The sequence below is a fragment of the Pomacea canaliculata genome, linkage group LG4 (assembly GCF_003073045.1).
Source record: "Pomacea canaliculata isolate SZHN2017 linkage group LG4, ASM307304v1, whole genome shotgun sequence".
NCBI classification, from domain to species: Eukaryota; Metazoa; Mollusca; class Gastropoda; order Architaenioglossa; family Ampullariidae; genus Pomacea; species Pomacea canaliculata.
In genome coordinates, this window is record NC_037593.1 from 9,655,122 (window position 1) to 9,680,028 (window position 24,907).

The window sequence follows — 24,907 nt, forward strand, 5'->3', positions numbered from 1 at the left end:
TTCTTATCCTCAAAAATAAAAACATAGTTTAAGAAAATGTTTCTCAAAATCGCACTGTAGTGTTATTGAACTATTGTTAAGTGTGGCACATCAATCCTAATTGGAAACTATAGCAATCTGCTTTTTTCAAACAGTTGTACAAACCTTTCTGCATGTTTCTGAAAATCCATATGTCTAGAGACTGCTTAGACACTATTCAAGATTTATTTCATCTCTGTGATAATGGGCAATTTTGGCCTTTATTCTTTTGTGATGTAAGCTTTAAAGATATTAAAAATTACTACAGAAAGCTTGGTCTTATTTGTATAGATCACTGCTAGAAATATGAAATTCTTCTTTCCTAACCTTATTTAGAAGTTCACGTATTTCAACGTAAAATCAGTTGACCTTATCTAGAAGAAAGTTAAGACAATTTTTACAACCAGTCTAACAGTTTATTTGAACTAACATGAGAAAATGAATGGCGGCTCTCCATTATTAAAAGAGTAGTTTAGGATACTCACAAGATAAGCGTAAGCAATACACCTTTATTGTGTTTGGAAAACTACCACTAGAGAACTTTCGCTTGAACATGGAAATAAAAAGAACCTTATACACTAGTCTTCCATTAGCCACAGCATCCTTGTTTCTTGTAATTCTATATTCTTGTGAAAATTAGTACATGTATACTATTTCTGAATGTGTAGTTAAGAACCAGAGGTATATTCATCCTCCAAATTTGATTGATCCCCACTCAATACCTACAGCCGTATGTGGGTCATGCACATGATGGGGGAGCTCTTGATTATCATCAAACCTCTTAGGTCTAAGACACAAATAACTCTGATGAACCATTATGTCCTCATGACTCTATGGCCTGTGGAGATTGGCACACTGGTTGAACTTACATTGCTATTTGTGCTCACAGGCAAACTGACCTTATATCTCTATATCTGCTAGGGTATTTGGGAACAACAAGTCATTGTATTATGCATTTCACTCATGGTTTATAAAACAGTTACACAATGTTTAAAGAATCTTGGCTTACCATATCAACAAGCATCTACTTGTGTATACATTGGTCAGGCACTTGATGGTTGGTGAAAAGCCAGATGCTTACCTTTTAAACTTTACATCACATCCTAAGGGGAGTAGGAGGTTGTTCTTTAGAGGAGCATTGGGGTGCATTTTTTTAAACACCAGGATTGGATAAAATTGTCAGGAAAACAGCCAGTGTGATAGCTAGGACCACATGGTGATTAGGTGTATTTGTGGACAATCATGCTGGCATAACTTTGACCTCTTTCTGTGCATGCTGATGCTTGAAGAGATTTTAGTTGCTCAGATTTGTGGGGGTTGGGTGGGTAGATTGGTGGGTTGGTTGGTGTTAAATGCAGTGTAAGCATCAAAGGCTGTACCACAGCAAGATCTGGATTTGAGAAGTGAGCTTTACTCAGTGGAAAACATATTGCACCCATCTAGACCTATTACATCACTCACATTATACCCGATCCGTACTTTAAAGATGTCAAGCTACTTGATCTGGCATACAAAAGGAAATCAGTAGACAGCATTTTGCTGAATCTTTACCGTCAAAACAGAATTTGCACAGACTTAGTGTTGTTATTTATTAATCTAATATGGAATAATTTTCCATGGAGTTTATTTGGATGCTCATTATAAAACAACTGTCTGCAGCTATATGTTTGATATTAAATTGTTAACTTGTAAAATATCATTTTTTAAAACATATTTTTTTTGGGGGGGTGGGGTTCAGGATCCAGCAATATATCTATAAAGCGGTACGTGTGTTTTATTTCCTTCTGTTTTCACCCTCAAAGGCCAGTTGGAGTTGATTGCAATAAGCATGCATTTTGGTGGTAATCTTAAGGACAGCAATGTACTGGAGGCCTGCCAAAATAAGCAGTGACAAATGTTTGATCATGAAGAGAAAGTGTTTATGCACGTAGTTCATTGGTTGGTGGCTTTTGTTGGTTCATAACAGGAAAAGGTGTAAAAGCATACAAGATTTACCTCTTCAAGATACTGATCAGGTACTACAGCTTTAATTTTTTCTAATCATCCAAGAGTCTTCTCATTTTGCAAAAAATAACAAACCCTTAACGGATAGTGAAAAGTCAAGTATTTTTACATATTTACAATTGGCTATATCTACATTATTTTCTTAATGCCTCCTTCATGCTGATCAAATAGGAAAAAGTTTGATTTAACTTTAAAGAAAATAAAGCCAACAAAGAACAACAGCAAACTAACAAAAATCCTATCAGAATTAATTAGTAACAAGATATTTCTGGAATTTTTATACATGAAATATTTTGTATCTGGAATCCGCTCATCCTCTGACTTGTATGTACAGTGTAGCGAGTTTCAGCACTTTTATTCAACAGTGAAAGAGCTACTATCACTATAGCTCGTGCCGCTTGTCAAGGCTGAAGATTATCACTGAGATTATCTTGCAGTCTCATTGCTTAATATTTGCTTTCACTTAATATTCTTTCATTTTTTTGCCAGTTCAAAAAAGCTCTGTGTGTTTCAGAATTCGTTATAATCAAATCGAGTCACCGGAGTCCTTGCCCAAGAAACTAGATCATTGTGCTGATATGCCCCCTTCGTCCTCGAAGGCTGTTGATTGGCTGGATCTGCTTCCACAACTGATCTTTGGTTTCTGCACAGAAAATTAATGTAACAAATTACATTTGCAGACAGGTGATGTCTGCATGTATACCTTCGTGTGTCTGCGAAGGTGGGTTTTTGTGTCCTTGCTTTAAGACATTTCGAATCACATGTACATAGATTACTAGCCACCCTTCCCCTCCCATAAGCTCGATTTGCTCTCTTGTAACTCGATCATTTTTTGCGCAATGAAGAATCTATCCATTCTAGAGGTGAAACACGATTCTTTTTCGACAGGTATTCAAAATGCTACACAATAAATACCACATAACTGATGTTGAAAGAGAATACACTGAGTTGACACCGCTTTCATCGAGACCAATGATCATGCACAAAGGAGAGCGGAAGTGTTGGGCTGCGCCCACAAGAGTCAGCAGTTCATTCTGCCCACGTAAATCCACGGTCTCAATCATTTCAAGACGCCTCTTAACTGCCACAGATGGAGGACACACGCTAGTGCCGCATTCCAGTTCATTTGGTTCATTCTGAGATTCTCCTTGTACATCATCTTGCTGCAAGCTGTTCAGTTGTTCTAATGACCTGTGTTTCATATTGTTGCAATTAATCATTTCGTTCGTGCTCCCCATCTCTGTGCAAGCTATTCATTTCCGTCTAAAGAACTTCATGTGACTCATTTCGGAGCACGCTTTTCGGTTCCTTCTCGTAATATTCGAGTACCTCATGTTGCCAGAGCTGTTCAGTTCATTCTAGTTAGTTGCTTGGGAGGGAAAGTGTTTCAACATAGCGGAGATTTCGCACTATACGGGGGAAGAGGGAGTAGGGGAGGAAACCCCCGACGGCTGGCTCTTCGAACAGGTGTCAGTGTCCCGAGACGACATCTGAATTAACCCTTGGCCCCTCTCTGCAATGGCGACAAGCGAGTGTTTTAATCACTACACTAGCTGGCGCCCCAGTTCATTTTATAATGACCTTCTTGTCCCTAAAATTGCGGCAAACTTACCCATTCATTCTAACGTTTCATTGAGCGCTTTACTCAAACAGAAAGAAAGCAAAATGGTTACAAACTGCTGAAGCTCGATTAGATTAAAAATAACAAGGATGGACAATAAAAGTAAGGTGGATGTCCACACCTGTTGCCCTCGATGCTGCCTGTCTGTCAGTAGAGCCAGCATGCGCGCCTGTGCCTCGCCAAGCCTCTCCAGCAAGTTAATATTGGTCAGACAAGTTTCCTCAAGATCCTTCTGGAAAAAACACAACCACACATCTCAGTAGTTCAAGGAAAGTCTCTTCATCCCGTTATTATGCTTCCAGCGTAAAGGTGAGAAAATAAAAATCTTATGTCTGCTGTCACAAACCTTTTTTAAAAAATTGTTTAGATGAGAGTGGGAAGCGGAATAGGTGGGCGGGTGGCGAGTGATGTGGGTGAGACTGAGAGTATGTGGGTGTGAGACGGCTACTTTTTCTGTTTGATATAACGGCGTTATAGAGAGGCTGTGCTGCTACAATAGTGAAGATTAGGGCTGAGAAAGAAAAAGTGGAATTTTGCGGCTGTTCAGTGTTCTTGACTAGGACGGGGGAAACGCGGTTGGTTTCCTTGGTGTTGTGAGGCAAAAGTCCTGACGTCAAACGACTGTAAATTATTCATGTGAAAACGTTGGGGTGTCTATGTCAGTTGAATCTTTTTAAGTTCAAACCTGCCTGCAAGAGATTCGAGATTTTTGTAGGGCCCCGCAAAGGAGGAGGGGCGAGAAAGCGAGATACGGGTAGATCAACGATTTAGATAGGTGAATTGCTGTCCGTCTGTCGAGACCAACGCTTGGCCTCTTGCGAAGTGATCCCCTGTTAGTATCGGCCAACCTTTTACAGTGAAAGTGACGAAACCGAAAGGTTTGTACACACCTGCCTCGTTTTAGTAGTTAACTGGAAAAAAATCGTCTGCCAGCAGTCCGATAATACAAGTTCGAGGGTAGATGCAGTCATACTTGACCAATCGCCCAACGGGAGTAGCCGTAACCACGTGGCTTTGTCCATCGCAAGCACAGGAGCGCACCGTGCACGTCTTAAAATATATTGAGTTTAAAAGTTAAGTTAAAGTAAGCTCTAAAATTAATTAAAATATTATAATATTAGATATTTATGTAATATTGTGCTTTTTTGTATTTTTTGAACTTTTAGTTTATAATTATGGCCCGGGCCCCTAGAACTATCACGTGATAGTTTAGTACCTCGTGCTACATCTTTCCGCTTACAACGTGCTCTGTTTTGCAAGACGGTGTTGTACATTACAAATTCCATAAGAACGATCCACACCTAGAATCGGACAACGACCATACAGTTTTTCGTCAGCTAAGGATCGACCATGCAGTACCATTGGAAATCAAACTAACTGAACTGCAAGTACAATTGAAGGGGCTGTCGTGCCACTGCTAATAGTTACAATTGTAACTACATGTACTCAGAAACAATAGAATGCTGTGCTACGAGTATTGAAGATTGAGTGTCTGCTGAGTTTTCCGTTTTTATTGCCGAGCTTGAAAGGCTAGACAAAAACTGCAATGGGGATTATGATTGTGATTGTGGTGACGAGAATCAGCCAAAGAAGCTACACATCTCTTGAGCCCACGAGTGTTAAAAAAAATAATTCCTATGACAACAGTTTGAGAACTTCTGTCTCTACTGCGACAGTTTCATCCATCTCTTCCGGAAGACCCCAGAACACTATTGAAAACGCCACAGAATTACATACTAAAAGCTGTTGGATCAGGTTCTTATTGCCATTTTAGTATTTTGAATTCACTGACTGATGCAGTTTCGGTCTGATTTTAAACTTAGGTAATTGCCATTTAATTCTTCAAGTTAGTATTAATGGTTTGCCACTTTATAAGTCATCAGGAACTCAGTTCTGGCTAATATGGAGTCTCTGGTCCTTTTGTCACTGATCCTTTTGTTATTGGACATTACTGTGGCCAAGAAATGTTCAAGAGTATTTGCATGATTTTGTTAGAGATGTGTGCTATGCAGGAAGCCTATCTGTGAGTAGCTGCAAAAGTGTCATTATCTTTATCATGTATTATTTGTGACACACCTGCTAGAGCTTTTGTCAAGCAAGTGAAAAGTCACACAGGTTATTATGGGTGTGATAAATGCTTGCAGAAAGGTGTCTGGGATGGTAAGATGACTTTTCCTGATGTAAATGTCCCATTGCATACTGATGTTCAGTTTGATGATACGGCACAAGCACCACACCATACAGGTCATTATCCATTTAAAGATTAGAATGGTTACTCATTTTCCTCTTGACTATTATCTTGTTTGCTTAGGTGTAACTAGAAGGTTGCTTTGGTACTGGATTAGAAACCCAGTTGCTGAAGGATTTCATCTTAGTCAACAAAACATTTGCTTCTTGGTCTAAAAGAATACCTGCCACATGAATTTGTTGAATATTCTTCTTATATTATATCTGTTTTTTTCAAATTCAATTTTTGTGTTTTCTATCTGAAAGTAACTGAAGTTGCATGTGACACTGATCGCATACAGACATTTTAAAAATAAATTGTTCTGATAGGAAGAACCTGAGAAAATATTAAGACTTTAGCTCTCTTTCAGGCTAGTAAATTGTGAAATATTACCAGTACTTTTTCTACAGCACACTTAAGCCAACTCCTTGCAGATAAATATCTTTACTATCCTATCTGTTTACAGTTCAGTAACCAAAACATTACATGACTTGATATATTTGTTTTGTCCAACATCTTATCAAATATACACAAATACTATTCTTGAAAATGATGTCTTCAATGACACTTGTACCGTAGTATAGTCATCATTCTATAATATAGATAGAATATTATATAACAGAATATTATATAACAGTCATGTCAAACTGAGGGTCCCCCACATGGGTCACATTTGTGTTATCATGAGGGCCACACACGTGAACTAACTGAAGTCATTTAATAATAATTATTGGGATTATTTTTATTACTTAAGCTTTGAAACATAAAATGTGCATACAAATGGTTAAGCAAATAGAAAGAGAGAGAATGAGCGACATTTCGGATTATTCGGACACTGTATTTCTCGTGGTTCTAAAAAACTGCTACATTAGCACGAGAAATGCAGGCTTTCAACGTCCAAATAGTCCAACCTGTTGCTCATTCTCTCTCTGTGTTTGGTGTTGACGGCTGGCAACGTTGTGAATGGTGTACTAGCGTGACGTAGCACACTTACCGGCGCTAGTTGATTGTAGGTGCAAATCGTTTAGTTTGCTAGCAGATAATGAACGGATGGGTTTTAGAGGCTGAAATTTACAGGTTAGGTTTATATCACCTATGTCTACCGATATCTGCCTCCCCCCACCCCCCTCATAAAAAAACCCACGCAAAGGTTGGTCTTCAAGCCCTAAATGAGGAGTACCCTGAGAAATCCCCTCCGTCCACGACTGCCGAACTCCACGTTCTCGAGACGAGATTTGAACCTGTGAGCAAAGAGGATGATGCGACTTTTGAGTCTCACCATGTTTTACCATTGCACCATTACCACACCTAAACCAATCGGGGTAGGGGGAGGGTCGGGAGGAGTCGGCAATGTCTGGTCAACTATCACAGCAGGGATAGCCCATAATGATTTACAAGAAAGCAAATATAATAAAAATGGCTGCTAACCATCCTCATGTGCAGCTGATCGTGCGAGGTCTGTAGCTGCACCAGTAACGCAGCAACATTATCGCGGTCGATGCTGACGTCAGGAGGAGTTGGAGTTGGCGGTGCATGCGTCATAGCAGGGCTGGCAGGCTTACTCCAGGGGACTAACCGCGCAGAAGATCTAAAGGGGGCAAAGGCAAAAAAACAATTACTGAACATGTGCATTACATGAAAAAGAACTTTTCCTTTGGGCTTTCCGACTAAAGCAAGGCAAAATAACCCAGCAAAACTATATTGAGATCTGATGCAACAGTGATGTCCCTTCGTCTAGCGGGCTTTGCAGGAGCTTTTCTCATTCTGAGATTTATTGTAATGTCGTCTTCAAAGCCATTCCTACACATTCATCAAGGAAGGGAAACGGGTTGGATTCTTCGGGAGACTTCCAGACAATTTGGTTGTTGATGTTAACTACGTTGTTTTCATGTCTACAGTCTACATCATGCCCCATCACTACGACACTGTATATGAACAACACGGAAGATAAGGCAGAGGGTGGAGAAGGAGGCAAACCGCCATTGTTTTGCTCAGCAAATATAGATCCTAATTCGGTTATCGCTTTGACATTCGAGAGGGTTCTCTGAGTAAAGGAACGCAGCGAATGCAGCACTAAATGATTGGGTTAGAGGAATGGCACACACAATTGTCGGATTGTTTATATGGCCGCGTGTCATCGAAAAGGATTGTCTGCCATAGCAATAATCTTTCCTGTCGCATGAGATCAACTTTCAGCACGATTTTTTGTTTAGTTCTCTTTTCGTGTTTTCTTTGGTAGCCATAAATTGCCCACTGTGAGATAAGACGGAGCGGAAGAACGTGCACGGCACACAGAGATATCAAAATATTTGACATACAGACCTTCTATCTTCTCGATTCCCCAACCAGCGCACCCACACCCCAAGGATTGTATCAGTTTAATGACCAGAAAAAAAGCGGAATATGGAAATTTCATTTAAACAGTGGCAAGACCGCAACATACAAAAAATATTTAACGTGTAAAATATCATGTATTCTACATTTTTTTCCTTTTCCTCTCGCATTTCAAATATTTATCATGAAAAAAGGTCATCCCCTAACCTTTTCAGGTCCTTAGGGGAGAGGTGTCAGAGACCTCACTTTTCTCAGGGCCAGCTTTACATGAGGGTGGCGCCCATGTCTTCTCCCTCGCTGCCTTACCTTCCCCAACCCTGTAAGGAGTCAGGTACCCATTCCAGCCAGCTGGGTCGACTGGGGGAAGTTTGCTGCGCTAACCGGGCATTGAACCAGCGCTCTGACCACTCGGCCATCTGCTTCCCCTACCACGGAAAGCTTATTGATGAATCATTCCATCAAAGTACCCCTACATATTATTGCATTGACTTGTTCCAGTTAAGTATAAGGTTATATTTATGGCGACTCGAACTCTGCACAATAATCGGGATGTTGCTTCATCAGCAAGTTCTGACGTTGCAGCACAGCAAAACGTCAAAATATGCTGTTGTCACAAGACGTCACAGAATCATGACGTCATAGCGGTGTTTGATGACGCAAATCTGCAAGTTTTGGTCAGTGAGGATAAAAGCGACCAGCTTCGGAACAACAGCTCCTTTTATTTATTTATTTTTGCTGTAAGCTTTAAGTGTTTTACAATGCAGTGATGGGGTGATGAACAGAACTGTACCTTTGAACCCAGTCGATGCGACGTGCAGAGGGAGGCGCAACAAGAAAACCAGCATCGACAGCAGACGGAAGACACGATGCGACCCCTGCCAGCCTCGATTGAGCCGAAGTTTTTGCACGTTCTTGCATAAAGATATCCGGGGCCGAGTGGGAGCGACATCGACACGGCTTGACTTCCTTTCCGTTTCTCTCCCGCACGGACTTGTATGGCGATGAGGCAGGCACGCCAGGGTAATCGGGATGTAAAAAGTCACTCATGATCCCTTCATCAAATCTGCAGTCGTTGCTACGGTAAGCCATCAAAGCTTCACTTACGTCGCAGCACGAATCCCCGATAGTTGTGCACTGGCCACCCAGATCACCAGAATCGGCAGATTGTATTGTGGAAGCACTATCCACCCGAATGGTGGGACCGTCTGACGGAGTGGTAGATGGATTCCCGCACTGCAACATTTTCTGTGGGGTCTCTTGTTCTTGTTCGGAATGCATTGCACTGGAGAAGGAAGACGTAAGATTCTGGAACATCCGCACAGCAGAACATTCATCGGGCGACGACGACGCAGCAACAGCAGCAGTACATTTTCCTAGAGTGGGGTTCGTCTCCTTGAGTTCGTTGTCGAGTTTGACCTTAAGTGACTTGGGAGGACTGGAGTCTCCACGCGAGTGGTCAAGACGGCTGCGATCCGGTAAAACACTTTTGTCGCCCTCGCAGCAAGTTCCATCGTGGATGTTCGAGTCAGAGCGACTGGACACAGGAAACAAGGTCTGGGAAGGGTTTGTTTCTGGAACACTCTCGGCACTTTTAACCACGTAGTTCATTTCCACCACCGTTTGATTATCCACAACGGATTCGGCGACTTTCGACAGGTCTGGTGGTCTAGCCGCGTCGGCGGCGAGACACTGCTTGTAGGTGGCACTGTCGATCGGATCGTCCATAGCGACGGACTTGTGTCCGGGTGATTGTGGAGGTGCAAGCTGATTAGACTCGTCCTCTTCTTCAGACAGCACTGGGGCATAGCCAGTCGGCAAACGCTGCAGCACGTGAGTAGCTCGTGGCGGCGCGCGCTGCTCCCCGGAATCTGTGGAGCGACACGCGCAGTCGCCGTCGTCGGTAACGTCCCTTCCTGTGACACAGCACAAGCGCGCCACTCCGTGCCCTCCAGCCTCGTCGTCCTCCCAGCACGTAGTCCAGGCACAGTTCCAATCGGAGCCAGTCTCGAGGTCGTCCTCTTGCTTCTGTCGACGGACTTTCCTGTGGAATATCTGCCGCACGGAGGAAAAGAAGGAACGGAAGAAGCCGTCGTTCGCAAGGGATGTGCTGAGGCGACTGTCCAGGTCGTCACCGGTGTAACAATACGTATACGTCTTCCCGCCAGGCCCGGTGCGTGTTTGGGTGAAGACGTCCGGCGCCTTTCCACCCGAGCACGCGTTGGCAGCAGGGCTAGATCCGGGTGGCTGGGTAGGCGACGTGCAGCGTGATGTGTTACGCATGTTGATGCGGGGTCGGCTGTGGACTGTGGGCAGCTGGGCCAGGGTCCCCATTTGTTTGAGGGGCTTCACTTTCTGGCGATGAGCCTCGATTTCGCGGAGCCGCCGTTGGCCGTAGTCGCGAATGATGGACTGGAAAAAAGGCAAAACACACACACACTGAATTAGAACTTTTATCTCCGACTGACAGTGAATAACAGGAGTTAGGAAAGTTAACTCGAGGTTTTTATAGCCGTACATTGCAAAACACTAAACACAAAATACTAAGAACTTAAAGGTTTGTCAGTTATTATATATATAATTATTGAATTATACGCTTGTTTAGTTACAAGATGAATGTAAGTTTTGTGGCTGTCGTTATTGACGGAAGATCATCACCTTGAGAGCGCCTAACTGCATAGAGAGCTCTCACAACTTTGTATCAGAAGTACAGTAGCCACAAAACACGATCAAATGAAGCAGCTTAACAGGCTACAAGAAAAACCTCTTACCTCAGCATCAGGATGATCTTTGAGTGCACCCAGGACGTCATCGCGAGAGAGAACGAACAACTCAGCGTAGCCTACGGACCTGACGTCAGCTGAACGTCTGTAGAAATGACAGTATAACGTTAGGTGCACGCTCTTTAGTCCATGCGCATGCGCGGGCATGTGTATGAAAGCGAGGATGCGTGTGAGTGTGTGTGCGTGTGCGTGTGTGTTGGCGCAAAGAGACGTTTCTGAAGAGTATTAGTCGTCATCACAAGAATCGTCGTTAACGTGAGGAGGACACTCTAAAGCCCATGGCGGCACACAACGTACCTGTTTATTCCACCATCTAAGTTGAGGATTCCTATTTCTCCAAAGAAGTCGCCAGCTCCCATTTGTTTTAATATGGTGCCGCTTTCGCTGCAGATTATAATCATTTTACAAGATTATTTTCACACAAGAGACACTTTTAAAGCAGATCTCAAGTTTATTTTGCCAGGTGTCATGCTTTTGCTACCATGAAACACCCAAAAGCACGAACTGAACAAATGCCAGTCCGCGAGATTGAATAAATTATAGATATTCAGATGAGCACAAAGAATAAATTATAGATATTCATATGAACACAAAGAATAAATTATAGATATTCAGATGAACACAAAGCAAACGTGCCAAAAACCGATGTCATTAAATACCAACCTGAATGGTCTGCGTTTATTGCAGATATTGGTAGATATAGGTGATATAAACCAAACCTGTAAATTTCAGCATCCAAAACCCATCCGTTAATTAATTATCCGCTAGCAAAGTACGCGATTCACACCTGCGATCAACTAGCGCCGCTAACAGCTTACTACGTCACGTTGGTACACCATTCACAACATTGCCAGCCATCAACACCAAACTGCGACAGTTCGGGTTACTCGGACGTTGAAAGACTGCATTTCTCTTTCTAAAGCAGCAGTTTTTTAGAACCACAAGAAATACAGTCTGTCAGCATCCCAATAATCCGACTAATAATTCTCTCTCTCTCTGATTAGTGTTGACTGCTGGCAACCTTGTGAATGGTGTACCAACGTGACGTAGTACACTGCTATCAGCGCTCGTTGATCGCAGGTGCGAATCGTAGCGGATAATTAATTAACGGATGGGTTTTGGAGGCTGAAATTTACAGGTTAGTTTTATACCACCTTTATCTACTGATATATGAAAAAAAACCGTTCTGGTTGGTCTTAAAGATAAAAATAGACGAAAAACAAGTTGTATCATCTAACTGATTTTGGTTTGCTTGCGAATATTCAACGTTTGTTCATGGAAACGTGCAGCTTTGCGAGTTGCGTTCACTACACTTGCTATTCGCACAATGTTCTTGAGGTCACTTGTTTATTTATGTGTAGAAAAAATAGTGTATATTTATTTTCTCTATCTAAAGTCTGTTCCTACCTGATGATCTCCACGACACCATCAGCGATGATAAACATTTCCCTCGCAACCTCTCCCCTTCGACAAATGAGATCTCCTGGTGTAAAGATGTAAGCCTTCATCTTCAGAACCAGATCGTGCAAAAACTCTGGCTGGCATTCTTGGAAAATAGTCACCTGCATGAATAAGTAATTCATTTGAAAACTAAATAAAAAATTGTCACAATTGTTAACAACTGAAAAAAAAATTAACTGAAATGTTCTTGTTCGCTAAGAGCATACTGTATAGGAGTGTGAGTATGCGCTATATAATTTAGTGTTTATTATTGTATTATTATTTATTATTATTAAATGACTTTGACAGGAGACTAGGAAAGAGTAAACGGTTGTGAATGATAAGAGTATTATCACTCGATATGTTTCTCCTGACAGTTACATCTTGTCCACGGCTGGTGTGCATGAGCATTTATGCTTTTTTCTTTCCTTTCATTTATATGATTCTTACAAGCCTGGAACTTAATGGAAACATTTATGTATGGAAAAGACGAAAACTTATGGAACTCATTCATCGACATGACAACAGTCAGCTACACAAACTTGAAAGTTCAAAATTTTTGTGATAATATTTTGCAAAGATAGAAGCCTCTAGAAGAATCTGCATTTTTTGAATGTTTAGTGCCACACATGGAGCCGAGGAGGGGAAGCGGGATGTCGGGATGTATGCGACGACGAACACGAACAACCTTTTTCAGTGTTTCCAAGTTGACGTGGATGGCCAGCTCTGTCTTCAGCTTGTCAGGAAGCAGGCCCAGGGAATTGATGTCACATCCGTTCAGTCGACCTCTGTGGCAAAAGGACCAAAAGTCATCTTACGTATCCGAGGGAAGAAAATATAAAATCAAAATCAAGTTATGGAAGCAAGAATAAATATGTTGCTGACGCCGTTTTTGCCTTAAATGGAGATGAAACTTTTACAGGAAGAAGCTACAAAAAAAACCTCAACAAATAAGGCCATTTCCCATCGACGGAGAGCAGACATTATATAAGAATCAAAAAAAGTACAAGAGTGCTTAGATACAAGCAGAACCTCTATGAGAAATTTTGCAATGAGAAACTGTCCAAAATTTTTTGCATGTATGTGAAATGCTTGGAGCAGGTGCGTAGAGTGGAGTGTGTATGTACGGTGAGTGTGAACAGGTGTGAGAATACCTGGACCACACGTAGTCATACCAACGCTGAACACGTTTCTGAAGGTCGCCTGGAACGTTGTGCGTCTGCATGTACACCTTGGCGCCATCCTGTGGACAAGTCACGATGTTCCAGTCACTAAAGAGGAGGGAAAGGGGGAGAGGAAGTGACGAGCAAAAGGTCTACATGGATAACACACGACGTCACCAGTCAACTGAGAGAAGCCACCTAAACACATACATAGACGCCGAGGCAACGACAGAGAGAAACAGTTGGGAGGACAGGAGAGAGAATTAAAGAGAGACAAAAATAGAAAAAACAGAGATGGTAATTGAGATACCGAAACAGAGAAGCAGAGATGGGAGGACAGAACTGAATGAGAAAGAGAGACTGAGAGAGAGAGGGAAGAGGTCAGGTGGAGGGGGAAAGGATTGATGGGGCTGGGAGACGAGGTACAGAGATCACTTTCACATCTTACCAGCAAACGTTCGAACTCCTGACGACTGGCGTTCCTGTTGTTAATGACATTACCCACTTGGCCTGTTACACAGAGATATTTCTGCGATAAAATTAATAGCATATTGTGTAAAATGATGAAGACACTATTTTTCTCTTTTTATGGCACTCGGTGCAGTAAAAAAAGTACTGTCTGACAAAACCCCATTTATATGAAAACTTGAGTGAAAGTTAGGTGTACATGACAGTGTAGATGGAGAAAACTTCAAAACAAAACTAGTTATACGAGAAAAAAGCAAGTAACATATGTACAATCGAAAACAGACATGAATGTATCCAGATGAATGTATCCCAAATCTTGACACACTACGTCATCGTCATCTCCATTAACTGTCTCTGCTTGTGACGTAGGTCTTTTAACTGTTTCCGTCGGACTTGTTTGTGACGTTCGTCATTTAACTGTGTGTGTGTGTGTGTGACGTACATACCGACGATGGTGGCGAAGACGAAGACACCGAGGAGGTAGCTGACGATCACGAACACGTATCTGCAGAAGATTTTCTTTATGAACCCTACGTCATCCTATTTAATTATTTTAACTTTAACTGTCAGCATGAGAAGCTTATTATTAACCCTTCATTATCTCTGTATTGCACATGGTATGGAGCATAAAACTCGCATTATTATAAGGAACGTGTGTCAATAAGATGGTCAACTTTTGGGAAAAAACTTAATAAAGCAGAACAAATATTGTCAGAAACAAATCAGCTCTGAAGACGACAAACTTTATCTACCAGTACAATCAGACGAAACATTAATTGAAATAGTATACTGCAGGGCTTCTGCTTACGCAAAAAGTTGCGTACAGTACGCATTAAAAGTTCTTAGGACCCCTTCAATTTTCGTCAATGGGATCCCCTTCAAATTTGGGCGAAGAACAGGGACCCCTTAAAAATCTGAAGAAGGGGTCCCTGGGACCCCAAAGAATTTAGCCTTAGCAGAAGCCCTGCAGTATACCTTATACAATAACTGGTTCAAAAATGGATTGTCCACCAGCAGGAATGAAGGAACAAGAATAAAACACTGAAGTATAATGTCACTATTAAAGGCGTCTCAGGGTGCAAAATGTTTTTACCAGATTGTGTTTAGTTCGTTGCTAGAGAACAATTCACAGATCAAGAGTAAACATTTTACTTGAGCGTATCCATGTCCTACAATTTTGTCAGCTTTGATCTCTTTGTTTGTTCAGGATAACGACTCATTAAAGATTACATGAAAGCGAATACAACGAGGATACTTGCTCAGATTTTGGGAACATTCGTTTAATGAACGAAACTTAGTCTTCTTTGAAAAGCATTAGTTTGTCTACTAAAATCATAATATTATACTTACGCTGCATTCGACATTCCCCAGCTGAAATACAAAAAGAACATTCAGAAAAATTACCCCTACTTTAAAGAAATGTTTCATGACTTATACTGTTTTATATTTAAACCTTAAAATAGGCAGTCCTACTATGAGAAATAATAACAATAAATACATCTTGAAATAAAAGAGAGATACGTTTGTTTTACACAAATAAAACCATTCTCCACGAACATCATTCGGCAATGTCGAAATATAACAGAAAAACTGATGAACAAAAGATATTTCAGCCTCTTGAGTAAAGACCTCCAGGATTTATTCATCAACTGTTGTAAGCTAATGGTCATGTAAACGCTCCAAACTCACTCTTTTCCGTTTTCTGGCGGCGGCAGGTCTCCAATAGTTGTTAAGGTCAAAGTTGACCAGAAGAGAGATGCTAGGTATTTCCTGGACACAAAAGCATATTCCCCTTCAGGCCGCGGGTACGACCACTTGCCCTTGAAGTCCTCCGCTTCACTGATCATGTAATAGAAAGCCGCAAACCAGTGGGCCCCCAGGAACAAGATGTGGGTGAGGTTGGCCACCCGGATGAGATTGGGGTACGCGGTCCTCGATTCCAGCATGTGAAGGAAGCGGAAGGTCCGGTAGACCTTGAGGAAGCGCGGGAACCTGACCATGGGATGCAGACCGATGTAGAGCTGGATAAAATCCAGAGGACAGAGGCACAGCGCATCCACGTACAGCAGCTTGGAGCGAACGTACCGGAGGGCAAGTTTCTTGGAGTCATACACCATTAGTCCCTGCAACCGGAAGCATAGACTTGTTCTTTAAGTAATAACTGTCCATGCAATGGAATACAACAGTCATTTATTGCTTTACGCAGTTCGCAGAAATTTTGAATATGAATGTATAGAGCTTAATATCTTGGTATAAATGTATTTACTTCATCAGTTAGCGTGGTCGCTGGCCAAGGGACTTAACAAGAAGTCTTTGGGGGTCGTCTTGCTACTCACATTAATTTCCCAGTTTTAAGCTGTTATCGTAATCTTATAGTATATAAAGCAAGTCAGGGGAATAAGCAATTTTGGACGAAAAGTGGCAGATAACTTTCAAAGTGGCGACACTAGCTTCCCTTTCCTTCACTAGAATTGCTACTTGTGCTCTTCGCAGTCAGCTCCGCCGATGAAATTACTTCCCTTGGTTCCCCGGTCTCAATGGCGTTGGTACGGCTTGTGTGTCCGAATAAAACAATGGAAATAAAAGTGTAACCACAGTTACTACAAAGAAATGAAAACATTCATCTGACATGCCACCGCTCGCTATGGCGGTAGTCAGGTATGATGCTCACCTGGTTGAGATAGCCCGTGCGGAACTGCACCAGAATGTCCAGCAGGTAGACCAGGTCGCACACCACGTCGATGGTGATCCAGCAGGCGCTGCACGACTGCTGCACTTCGCGGAAGGCCTGTCGCAGGATGCAGGTCCACAGGTTGTACAGCACCGCCAGCGTCACCACGCCCAGCCAGTTGAACATGAAGTTGCCGTCGTGTTGCACGGCAAAATACCTCGGAGGCTTGAACGCTCTGGAATGGTCAGTAAGAGATTATTGGTGGGGATACGTTTAGTGGAGCATGAGTGCACAGATTAGTTAACCTCCTTAGCTTTACGCTGGTGCGAAATTTTATGTGAAAATGGTGAACTCAGGCTCCACTCAGGGTAGCCATATCGGACTCTACTTGCACCATTAAATGTTTGACCTCAGTCCTGTTGAGAGAAGTGTTCTGCTGTCATCTAGTGGTCACATTTTTTTTGAAGTTTTTTTTATGTTGCCAAAGGCGAAGAAGGTTAAAGTAGAGAAACAGGAAGAAAAATAGTTATGTTTAAAACAATATTTTCTAAATTGTCGATTTGTATGTAAAGTCAATAAGTCTAAGCAGCACTTTATATTAAAATTATTGTAAAGTAAACGCGATTTAAGTACTATAAGATCAATGGCTCTTCTACAACATTAATATTAATATTGTTATGTGAAACCACACGATTTAGTTTAATAATTTGCTGGTTGGTTGGTTTATTTCGTAACTGAAAGGAAAGTGCTTCCCCATTACGGCGATTTCGCAATGAGGGGAGAGGGGAGGAAATCATAATTCCTTGAAAAAACCTGACGCCAAGCCCTGAGAACAGGTGACACATAAGGTTCAGAGTCGACATCTGAACCCTAAGCCGCTCAGGTGACAGGCGAGTGTTTTAACCACTACACCACCGCCCCCTTTAACAATTGGCTGTTGTTGTTGATTTTGAGGGAAAGTGCTTCCACCTGGGGGTGATTTCGCACTGTGAGTGGGTGGGTGGCATGGGGATTTTTTGAGGGGTGTGTAGGTATGGCGGATGTGGGTGTAGGGAAGGGGATTAAATAATTGGCTACATAACAAATTAGACTCTTAAGAATAGGGTGATACCACGAGTTTTAACTTTCCTAACCATGTAGGTGTTATAAATGTAGTCAAACAATAAAACCATAAAGTAAACTACAAATTATAAACATAAAAAGAATTGAAGAAAGAATACAGAATGTATGGGAGATAATTCTAAGGGGAATAAATCCGCACAATTACTGCATGGAGGCTTTCATTCTGCCAACAGGCAACAGGAATTTACGCAATGAAATTTTAGCTTTGAGAAAACACCTTGATATTTCCTTCCTCTACCTCTTCTTCTCACTGTGGCTTTCTGCAAACTGAGCGAATGTGAGTCCAGGTGCTTTTGAATGACTTGTAAAGTGTGCTGATTGCAGGAATAAAAGAGTAAAAAAAAAAAAAGAAAGAAAAAAAGAGAGAAAAATTCAAACCGTGGTGAGGAGCTGCTTCGATGAAAAGCGCCACCATGCCCCGCTGCGTCTGTGTCGTCGTTGAGTTGCAGCACCTGGCTGTGTAGACGCTGGTTGCGGGTGGAGAATTTCCTCAGGAACGAGTCTTCTCTCGACAAGACTTGCTTCTTCTTGGTCCCTTGCATCTCTTGGGCAGCTTTCAGCGTGTTACGTAGTCGCCGCCAGTGGGTGCCTGGGGTCATTGAGGTCACCTGCAACATTTCATAGTTTGAGTGGTGTTTGATGCTTCGCACCACCACCACCATTGGTCACCACTACCACCACCACCTTTGGTCACCACTACCACCACCACCGCCGCCCCCGCCGCAAGGTGATAGTTTAAATTTAGGTTAATTTTTTTTAAAGAAGATAAACTTCGGAAACGGTATCAAGAACAAGTTAACTGAAATCAAAGAAGCCATACGAGAAGCTCGCCAACGACCACGTCTGCAGAGAGAAGCCATGGCACCGCTGCCAGCGAAATGCACACAAGAGAAGTGGCACACATTCTACATGTCCTGTAGATGATCCATGGACGAGTTTTTGCATGATTGTGTTACACGGGACGTGGAATGCAATCTTCACCTCGCTTAGTGTGAGTGTGAGTGAGTGAGTGAATATTTACTCAATAAAGGCTGCAATTTCCATACTGAAGTGAGCAGCTGGCTTTCTGATTTATGTTTGTTCTGTAAATATCGGTGATAAACAACGGGTTTGTCTAGGTATCCTTGCTCTCTTGCTAGCGATCCACCATAAGCATAATGTTTGTATGTTTATGTTTGTTAAAAATTCGCCACTAAAGTCAGGTTTGTAGGTTTAATGAATAACGGGCTTGTATGTGAATGTCAATTTGCTGAAGACCCGCCATAAACAGCTGCGTGTCGATTTACTAACAAAATAATAATAATAAATAATCACCATGTACAGCAGGTTTGTATGTGTGTTCCACAGCTCGCAAAAAGATCAGATATACTCACTCGGTAAATGATTGAGATACCCCCACGAACTCTCCCTTGCCGTTCTCACAGAAATCTGCAGAACACTTGCTGATGTGGAAAAAATATTCAGCACCTCTACGTACGTTCAAAGTGACGAAGGTAACTGAATGAATCAAAGCAGAAGTGGCAATGAAAGCATCCGCAGTTCAGTGGTGTCCAGCAGTAACAGAATACCTCTTGCAGCAATAGGACCAATGTCACAAAGGTCCAGTAATAGTAGATGAAGATGCAGCTTCTTCCTGTACAGTCTTTATCTCACTGTTTAATTTTTACCACGATTGGATAAAACGGTCAAAAAATGTCTCACTTTCCTATGCTCGTTCAAGGTTCTCTTGTCCGAGCTCTCGCCTGGCTGACCGCGACAAGATGCTGCAAGATGCTGCAAGATGCTGTGCAGCGACAGTGCGCCTGCCACCTCGCACGCACTTGTAAACACCATTCGGACCCCGGTCTTTTGTTCCACAGCATGAAATTAAGCTGAAAGCTGCTGACGGGCTAATGGAACGTAGGGCTGTGATTAGTTTGTCACAAAATTGCGTTGGGACTTTTTTTTTTCGTTATCTGTTGGTTGGCTGTTGGCAAGGGCCGCCGAGAGCCGGCACAGACCGTGGGACAGACGAGTGAGACGACCTGACCAGGTCCCCTTACATGAAATTGTGATCGTAAATTTTGGTAAAATATAGCAGTGAGCTTACAAGTCAACAGCAGTCATCAGCAGTTCATTCAATAACACGCCATCTACAGTGAAGTGAACAGCACACAATGTGTGATCAACATCACTAATCAACATCGCTTATCAGATCATGCTCATTAGACAGCAATAAAGTGTGGTCCCTTGCACCAGTGGGCTTGACTGATGGCAGCTGATGGCGTCGATGAACGACTTTCTGAGGGCAATGAGTACACGGGGATGGGAGGGGTCGGACAAGGAGGGGCCTTGAGCAGAATGAGTAATGTAAAAGTGAGAATGAGGTCAAAGGTCGTCTGTTACCAGAAAGAGAATAAATGAACAAATGAGCAAATCTTTATTAACGAGGGTAACAGAATAAGCAAAAAAATTTTTCCATCTAGCCCTCAGACTGATTAGTACAAATAAAAACATTACATTAATTGAGAGAGAGAGAGAAAGAGAAAGAGAGAGAGATTATGTAAAGATTGCAATGTATGAAATCGTCGTCCTCATCGGCTGTATGTGTGTGTTCTTCATGGAATCGATGATTTTTCGATACAGAAAACAATTATTTCTGTCTATGCTTGTAAAGTTTATAAAAGAAGTGAACTTGTATTATAGAAAGAGAAAGTTTTATGTTTCTAACAAGGAATTTCATCTCAATGCAACTCTGTCCCAGAGTGACCCACAGGTCGGTCGCACACTTTCCTAATCACCTCTTAGCCTCCGCGCTCACAACTTCTAAGAATGAGGACCACCTATGCCATTCTAGTCGCAGAGAAGCCAGTTTGTCTAAGTGCCCAGTGTCTGGACATTCATTCAGCCATTCTCGGCCATTCATATCGAGCTACCCTGAATGGCCCTCTGGGATAAATAAAATGTTATCGTTGCGTCCTAAATAATGTGTCCAGCAACATATCGACCTCAAGATCGTCCATCTTGACGAGAGCACGATAGAGCTGACTACACACGAGAACAAACTGGAGCTGACGAGGCTTCCCCAGCGTCAGGAGGCCATTTCACTCATCCTCCCACTCTCTCCTCCACCGGGCCTGATTACAGCACATTGCCGTCTCAATAGTCGACATCTCCAAGTGCAATGATCTCAGCTTTTCTCTAGACCTTCTTAAATAAGAACCTTATACAGACTGAGACCAAGCCTTCCCCCCAAACCTCCTTTAAGCAAAACCTGGGAACCGCAGCTCTCCCTCCCCACCCCTCATCTTGTCAGGCGTGATTGTTGGTTCTTGCTATTTTTTCCCATGTCAGCAACAATTTTATCGGTAAGGGGAGAGGGAGGAGGGAAAAACACACATAGCTACATAGACCTCACTTCTCTCCTGTAAAGGTAACACACCTTGAGCTGATGTCAATGGGGCGTTGCCATGTCAACGAGCCTGATCTTATGTCATAGCGGGACAATGTGGTTTTGACCTCTTTGCAAAGGACAGGTGGAAATAATGACATTCGCTCAGACCTGGAGAACCAGTATGACGTAACGAACCAAAATCTATTCATTCGAAATTATTAATTTTTTAGATACAATTTTATTTTGATTTTTTAAAAATTAAAGTTTGTACGCAGGTCTAATCAATCTTTGAATACTTACCTTTTTGGCTAGCCGCCGCGCCCGTTTGCCAGCAGATGACTCGCTTGACGTAGATCCCTGACTGGCATGGGAATGCCGACTGTGACGTTTCTCCTGTCCGACTACGTCCTCCGAACGTGACACGTCGGTCGTCAGCCAAGCAAAGGAGCCCTGCTCTCGAACAGGAACTTCGACCAGCTGGCCTTGACCGGAAACATCATTTAAAACAACACTGGGGCAACCGTCGCCGTTGCTGCAGATGATGGTGCCGGGATGCGAGTTGCAGCCTGCGGCGGGCGACAGGAAGCCCGGCTGACCGAGACTCAGACAGTTGGACGAGGAGGGGTTGGCGGTCCCGTCGATGCTGGCTGGCGGCCAGAGGGAGCGTGGCGGGTCCTCGACCAAGCGAAGTGTTGGAGGATTGCTGTTGCTATTGTTGTTGATGGTAGCCAGACTGTTGGCGACATCGTTGGCCTGTGGCGGAGGTACCAGGAGCCCCGAAGAAGAAACTTGTGAATCTGATGTGCTCTCCATCATGGCCGCCACTGTTGAAAATCGACAGAATCAAAGTAATTCAACAGAAAGCCTACAGCCATGTATATTCCAACTTTTATCGAAAACTTTTCCTCTGCCAAAAGTTTGCAGTATAGTATATCTTTTAAAAAATGAAAATAATGCTATGAAAAAACTTACACAGCTCTTGAATGTTTACGACTTAAAAGTCTGGATAAAACAGCAACATTTAATCAGTTTTATCAACAGTCAGGACAATAATTTGGATGATTTGTTTCATTCTTTGTAAACCTTTAAACGTTCGATTTTTTCAGGAAGAGGCAGTTAAACAAATTGTGATGAAATCAAGAAAATATCTGTTGCCGCCGGTCATGTATGTGAGGTGAAGGTGGAAGGAGTCTGTTCGTCGGGTTGTTATTTATATTACGATTCTTTCGCCAAAGTACACCTCATCTAAACAGGGGAGGGGAGCAAAGTGGACCCCAGTCGAAATCCACGATCGCGGGGGAGCTCAGACGGAGGACACTGTCCTTCTGTCCGTTCTTTTACACACCGTTGATTTTCGCCGGCCAACCTCTCCCTCCCCAGGTCTTGATTGCTGACGGAGATGACTGAGGAGTCGGCTCAGAGAGAAGAGATGTTGTTATGGCAGGCACTACTTATTAACGCTTAGAACTTATATTAATCAATAAATCGTCGTTTCTGACTTTATATTTATCCATAAAGTTTTCTATAAGAGGTTTCTTCTTCCTTCTCCCTCTCTCTCTTTCCTTTAACAACTTTTACCGTTCCTGATTATAAACAGCAATAATCATGACAACAGCAATAATGCACGAATAATGCAAAATCTCAGCATGGGGCCAGGCTGTCCGCTATTCACATTACCAGGTTAAGGATAAGAATTTAAAAAAAAAATTGGTTAGAGGGATGCCATTAGAAAATTCAGCATTCTCTTGCCTCTTTTTCTCATGTGACATACGCGCGCACACACACACAAACCATATCGGGTACGACATGCAGTGGGAGAGGTACCCGCTTTTAAAAAGCAGCAGGTGGATATTGTGTCCTAAGCGAACATTTTTTTTAGACCCCTTTTATGTTATTTTTTGAATTTAGCTCGAAATTGTTGTGGCAAACAGAGGATATTTTATTCCAAGGGCTTGGTGTGCACGCAAGAAATGTTTTTTTTTCCCCGGATTTTAAGAAACTTCTGTGAATGAATGTGCTCACATTTCCCGAATCGTCTATGAAAATCAGAGGTCAATTCAAAGAAAAATAAAATTTAAATTGTTAAAAATAAACGTTCTAGCAGTACAATAAGATTGTTTATCAATATTTCAACGAAATCTATGAAAAATCTATGATTACCGTAAATTTCGGTCCTTTGAGCGCCCCTGTATATAAGCCACACACACTTAATTAAAATTAAAAAACTACTTTTTTCACAAACAAGCTTCACTGTCGCAAATACATACAACTTGAAAGCTGCATCATAGACATTTCGTCTCGTTTTCAGCATGATGAGGGTGTGTCAGCTACTGATATGAATGCTTCAATAGTGTGCAGCTTTGATTTTAAAATGTGAACAGTGAACACTTTAACAACGTTAACAGTTAGCAATTTAACACGGAGCTCATCGTCAATCAATAGGAATCTGAAAAAAACCCGGAAAAAAAAATCCGAAAACAAACCTCGTCGCTGTTTAAGCCGCAGGGTTTAAGCTGGGAAAATTTGCGGCTTATACTTGGTAATTTACGGTAATTAGATAATGGACGAGAAATACTTGCGATCAGAAATTCTGCGTCTGCCATCAAAACTTTACAAGACCGCAAACAATTGACAGTATAATCTTACAAGATATTTATTGGTTGTGTCAAAAGAAAAAATCGTAGAACACAAGAAAAAAAAAAAAACTCCACCAAAAGTGTGTCGTTAATTGTGATTTTGCCAGGCTCCATTGACAGCCTCTCTGCTATCTTCATCCAGAAGGTTTCTAGTTTTAGTAACTGTTTTAGATACCTATGATAGCAATTTTCTACAATTTCTTTGGTATACTGTTGACAAACACAAATGAAAAAAATCGTCCCATCAACGGAAAACAAGACACAACTGTATTTAAGCTAAAAATGATGTATCTGAACCAAAAGCTATAATTTTTTTGCTTGCTTCGAAACACTACACTTTGATTCTGCGCTTTTATACACAGACCGAGAAGAAACACCTATGGGTGGACCACAGAGACATTACAAATTATTTAAGTACATGAAGTTTTTGTTTAACAACCTAAGGGTTAAACTCTAAAAGAAACATCTCCCTGTCGCACTGGCACGTTAACCAAAGATGAACACTCCGTTTTATTAAAGTTATGTGTTTTTATAAAACTGGTCTGTTTGGCGGTCAGGGTGGAAAAAGAAAGTTGTCCTTGTCTGCCAAGGTCCAAGTGGGTTCCAGTCCCTTGAGGGGAGACTGGGGAGACTGGGGAGACTGGGGTCACTGAGGTCAAAGGTGTAAAGAAAGCGCGCGGAGCCCCCGGAGGAAATGTAGTCCCACGTCCAGACCCCGACGGTGACCGCAGTAGTGTCTGGAATAAGTCTGATGCCAGCTTGGCGATCGCACTCTCGTGTTCTTATGGCATAGACTGAATATTGGGAAGCGATATATCAACATGTTAACAAATGATAAGGGCATCTAATACAAAGAGTATATAGTACGAAATGATGAAGAGCGCACATTACGAATTAAAAGACTTTATACTGAAAAGAGGCTTTACAACCTTTGTGTGTGTGTGTGTGTGTAAAACATAAAATGAATGTTACACATTTACAGTGATAACAGTCGTCGCAACAAATCATGTTTACAGACGTATCAATACTTTATCGCAAATTTTATCAATA

General features: G+C 42.1%; 1 protein-coding gene across 3 annotated transcripts in view; it reads right to left on the bottom strand.

The window, feature by feature from the left end:
• Positions 1–6: 6 nt before the first annotated feature.
• LOC112562827 overlaps positions 7–24,907 on the bottom strand; it is a 58,183-nt gene continuing 33,282 nt past the window's right edge. For 2 of the 3 annotated variants that reach the window (XM_025236360.1, XM_025236361.1), the window contains exons 2-16: positions 21,522–22,045; positions 18,227–18,456; positions 16,727–16,961; positions 15,745–16,178; positions 15,406–15,426; positions 14,502–14,560; positions 14,036–14,097; positions 13,579–13,667; positions 13,113–13,212; positions 12,392–12,546; positions 11,282–11,368; positions 10,973–11,069; positions 8,995–10,613; positions 7,299–7,458; positions 2,674–3,875 (exon numbers count right to left, since the gene is read on the bottom strand). In XM_025236360.1, coding sequence (XP_025092145.1) covers positions 3,639–3,875; positions 7,299–7,458; positions 8,995–10,613; positions 10,973–11,069; positions 11,282–11,368; positions 12,392–12,546; positions 13,113–13,212; positions 13,579–13,667; positions 14,036–14,097; positions 14,502–14,560; positions 15,406–15,426; positions 15,745–16,178; positions 16,727–16,961; positions 18,227–18,456; positions 21,522–22,037 — 4,101 coding nt within the window. In that variant the 5' untranslated portion in view covers positions 22,038–22,045 and the 3' untranslated portion in view covers positions 2,674–3,638. The other variant, XM_025236362.1, reaches the window with a different exon arrangement.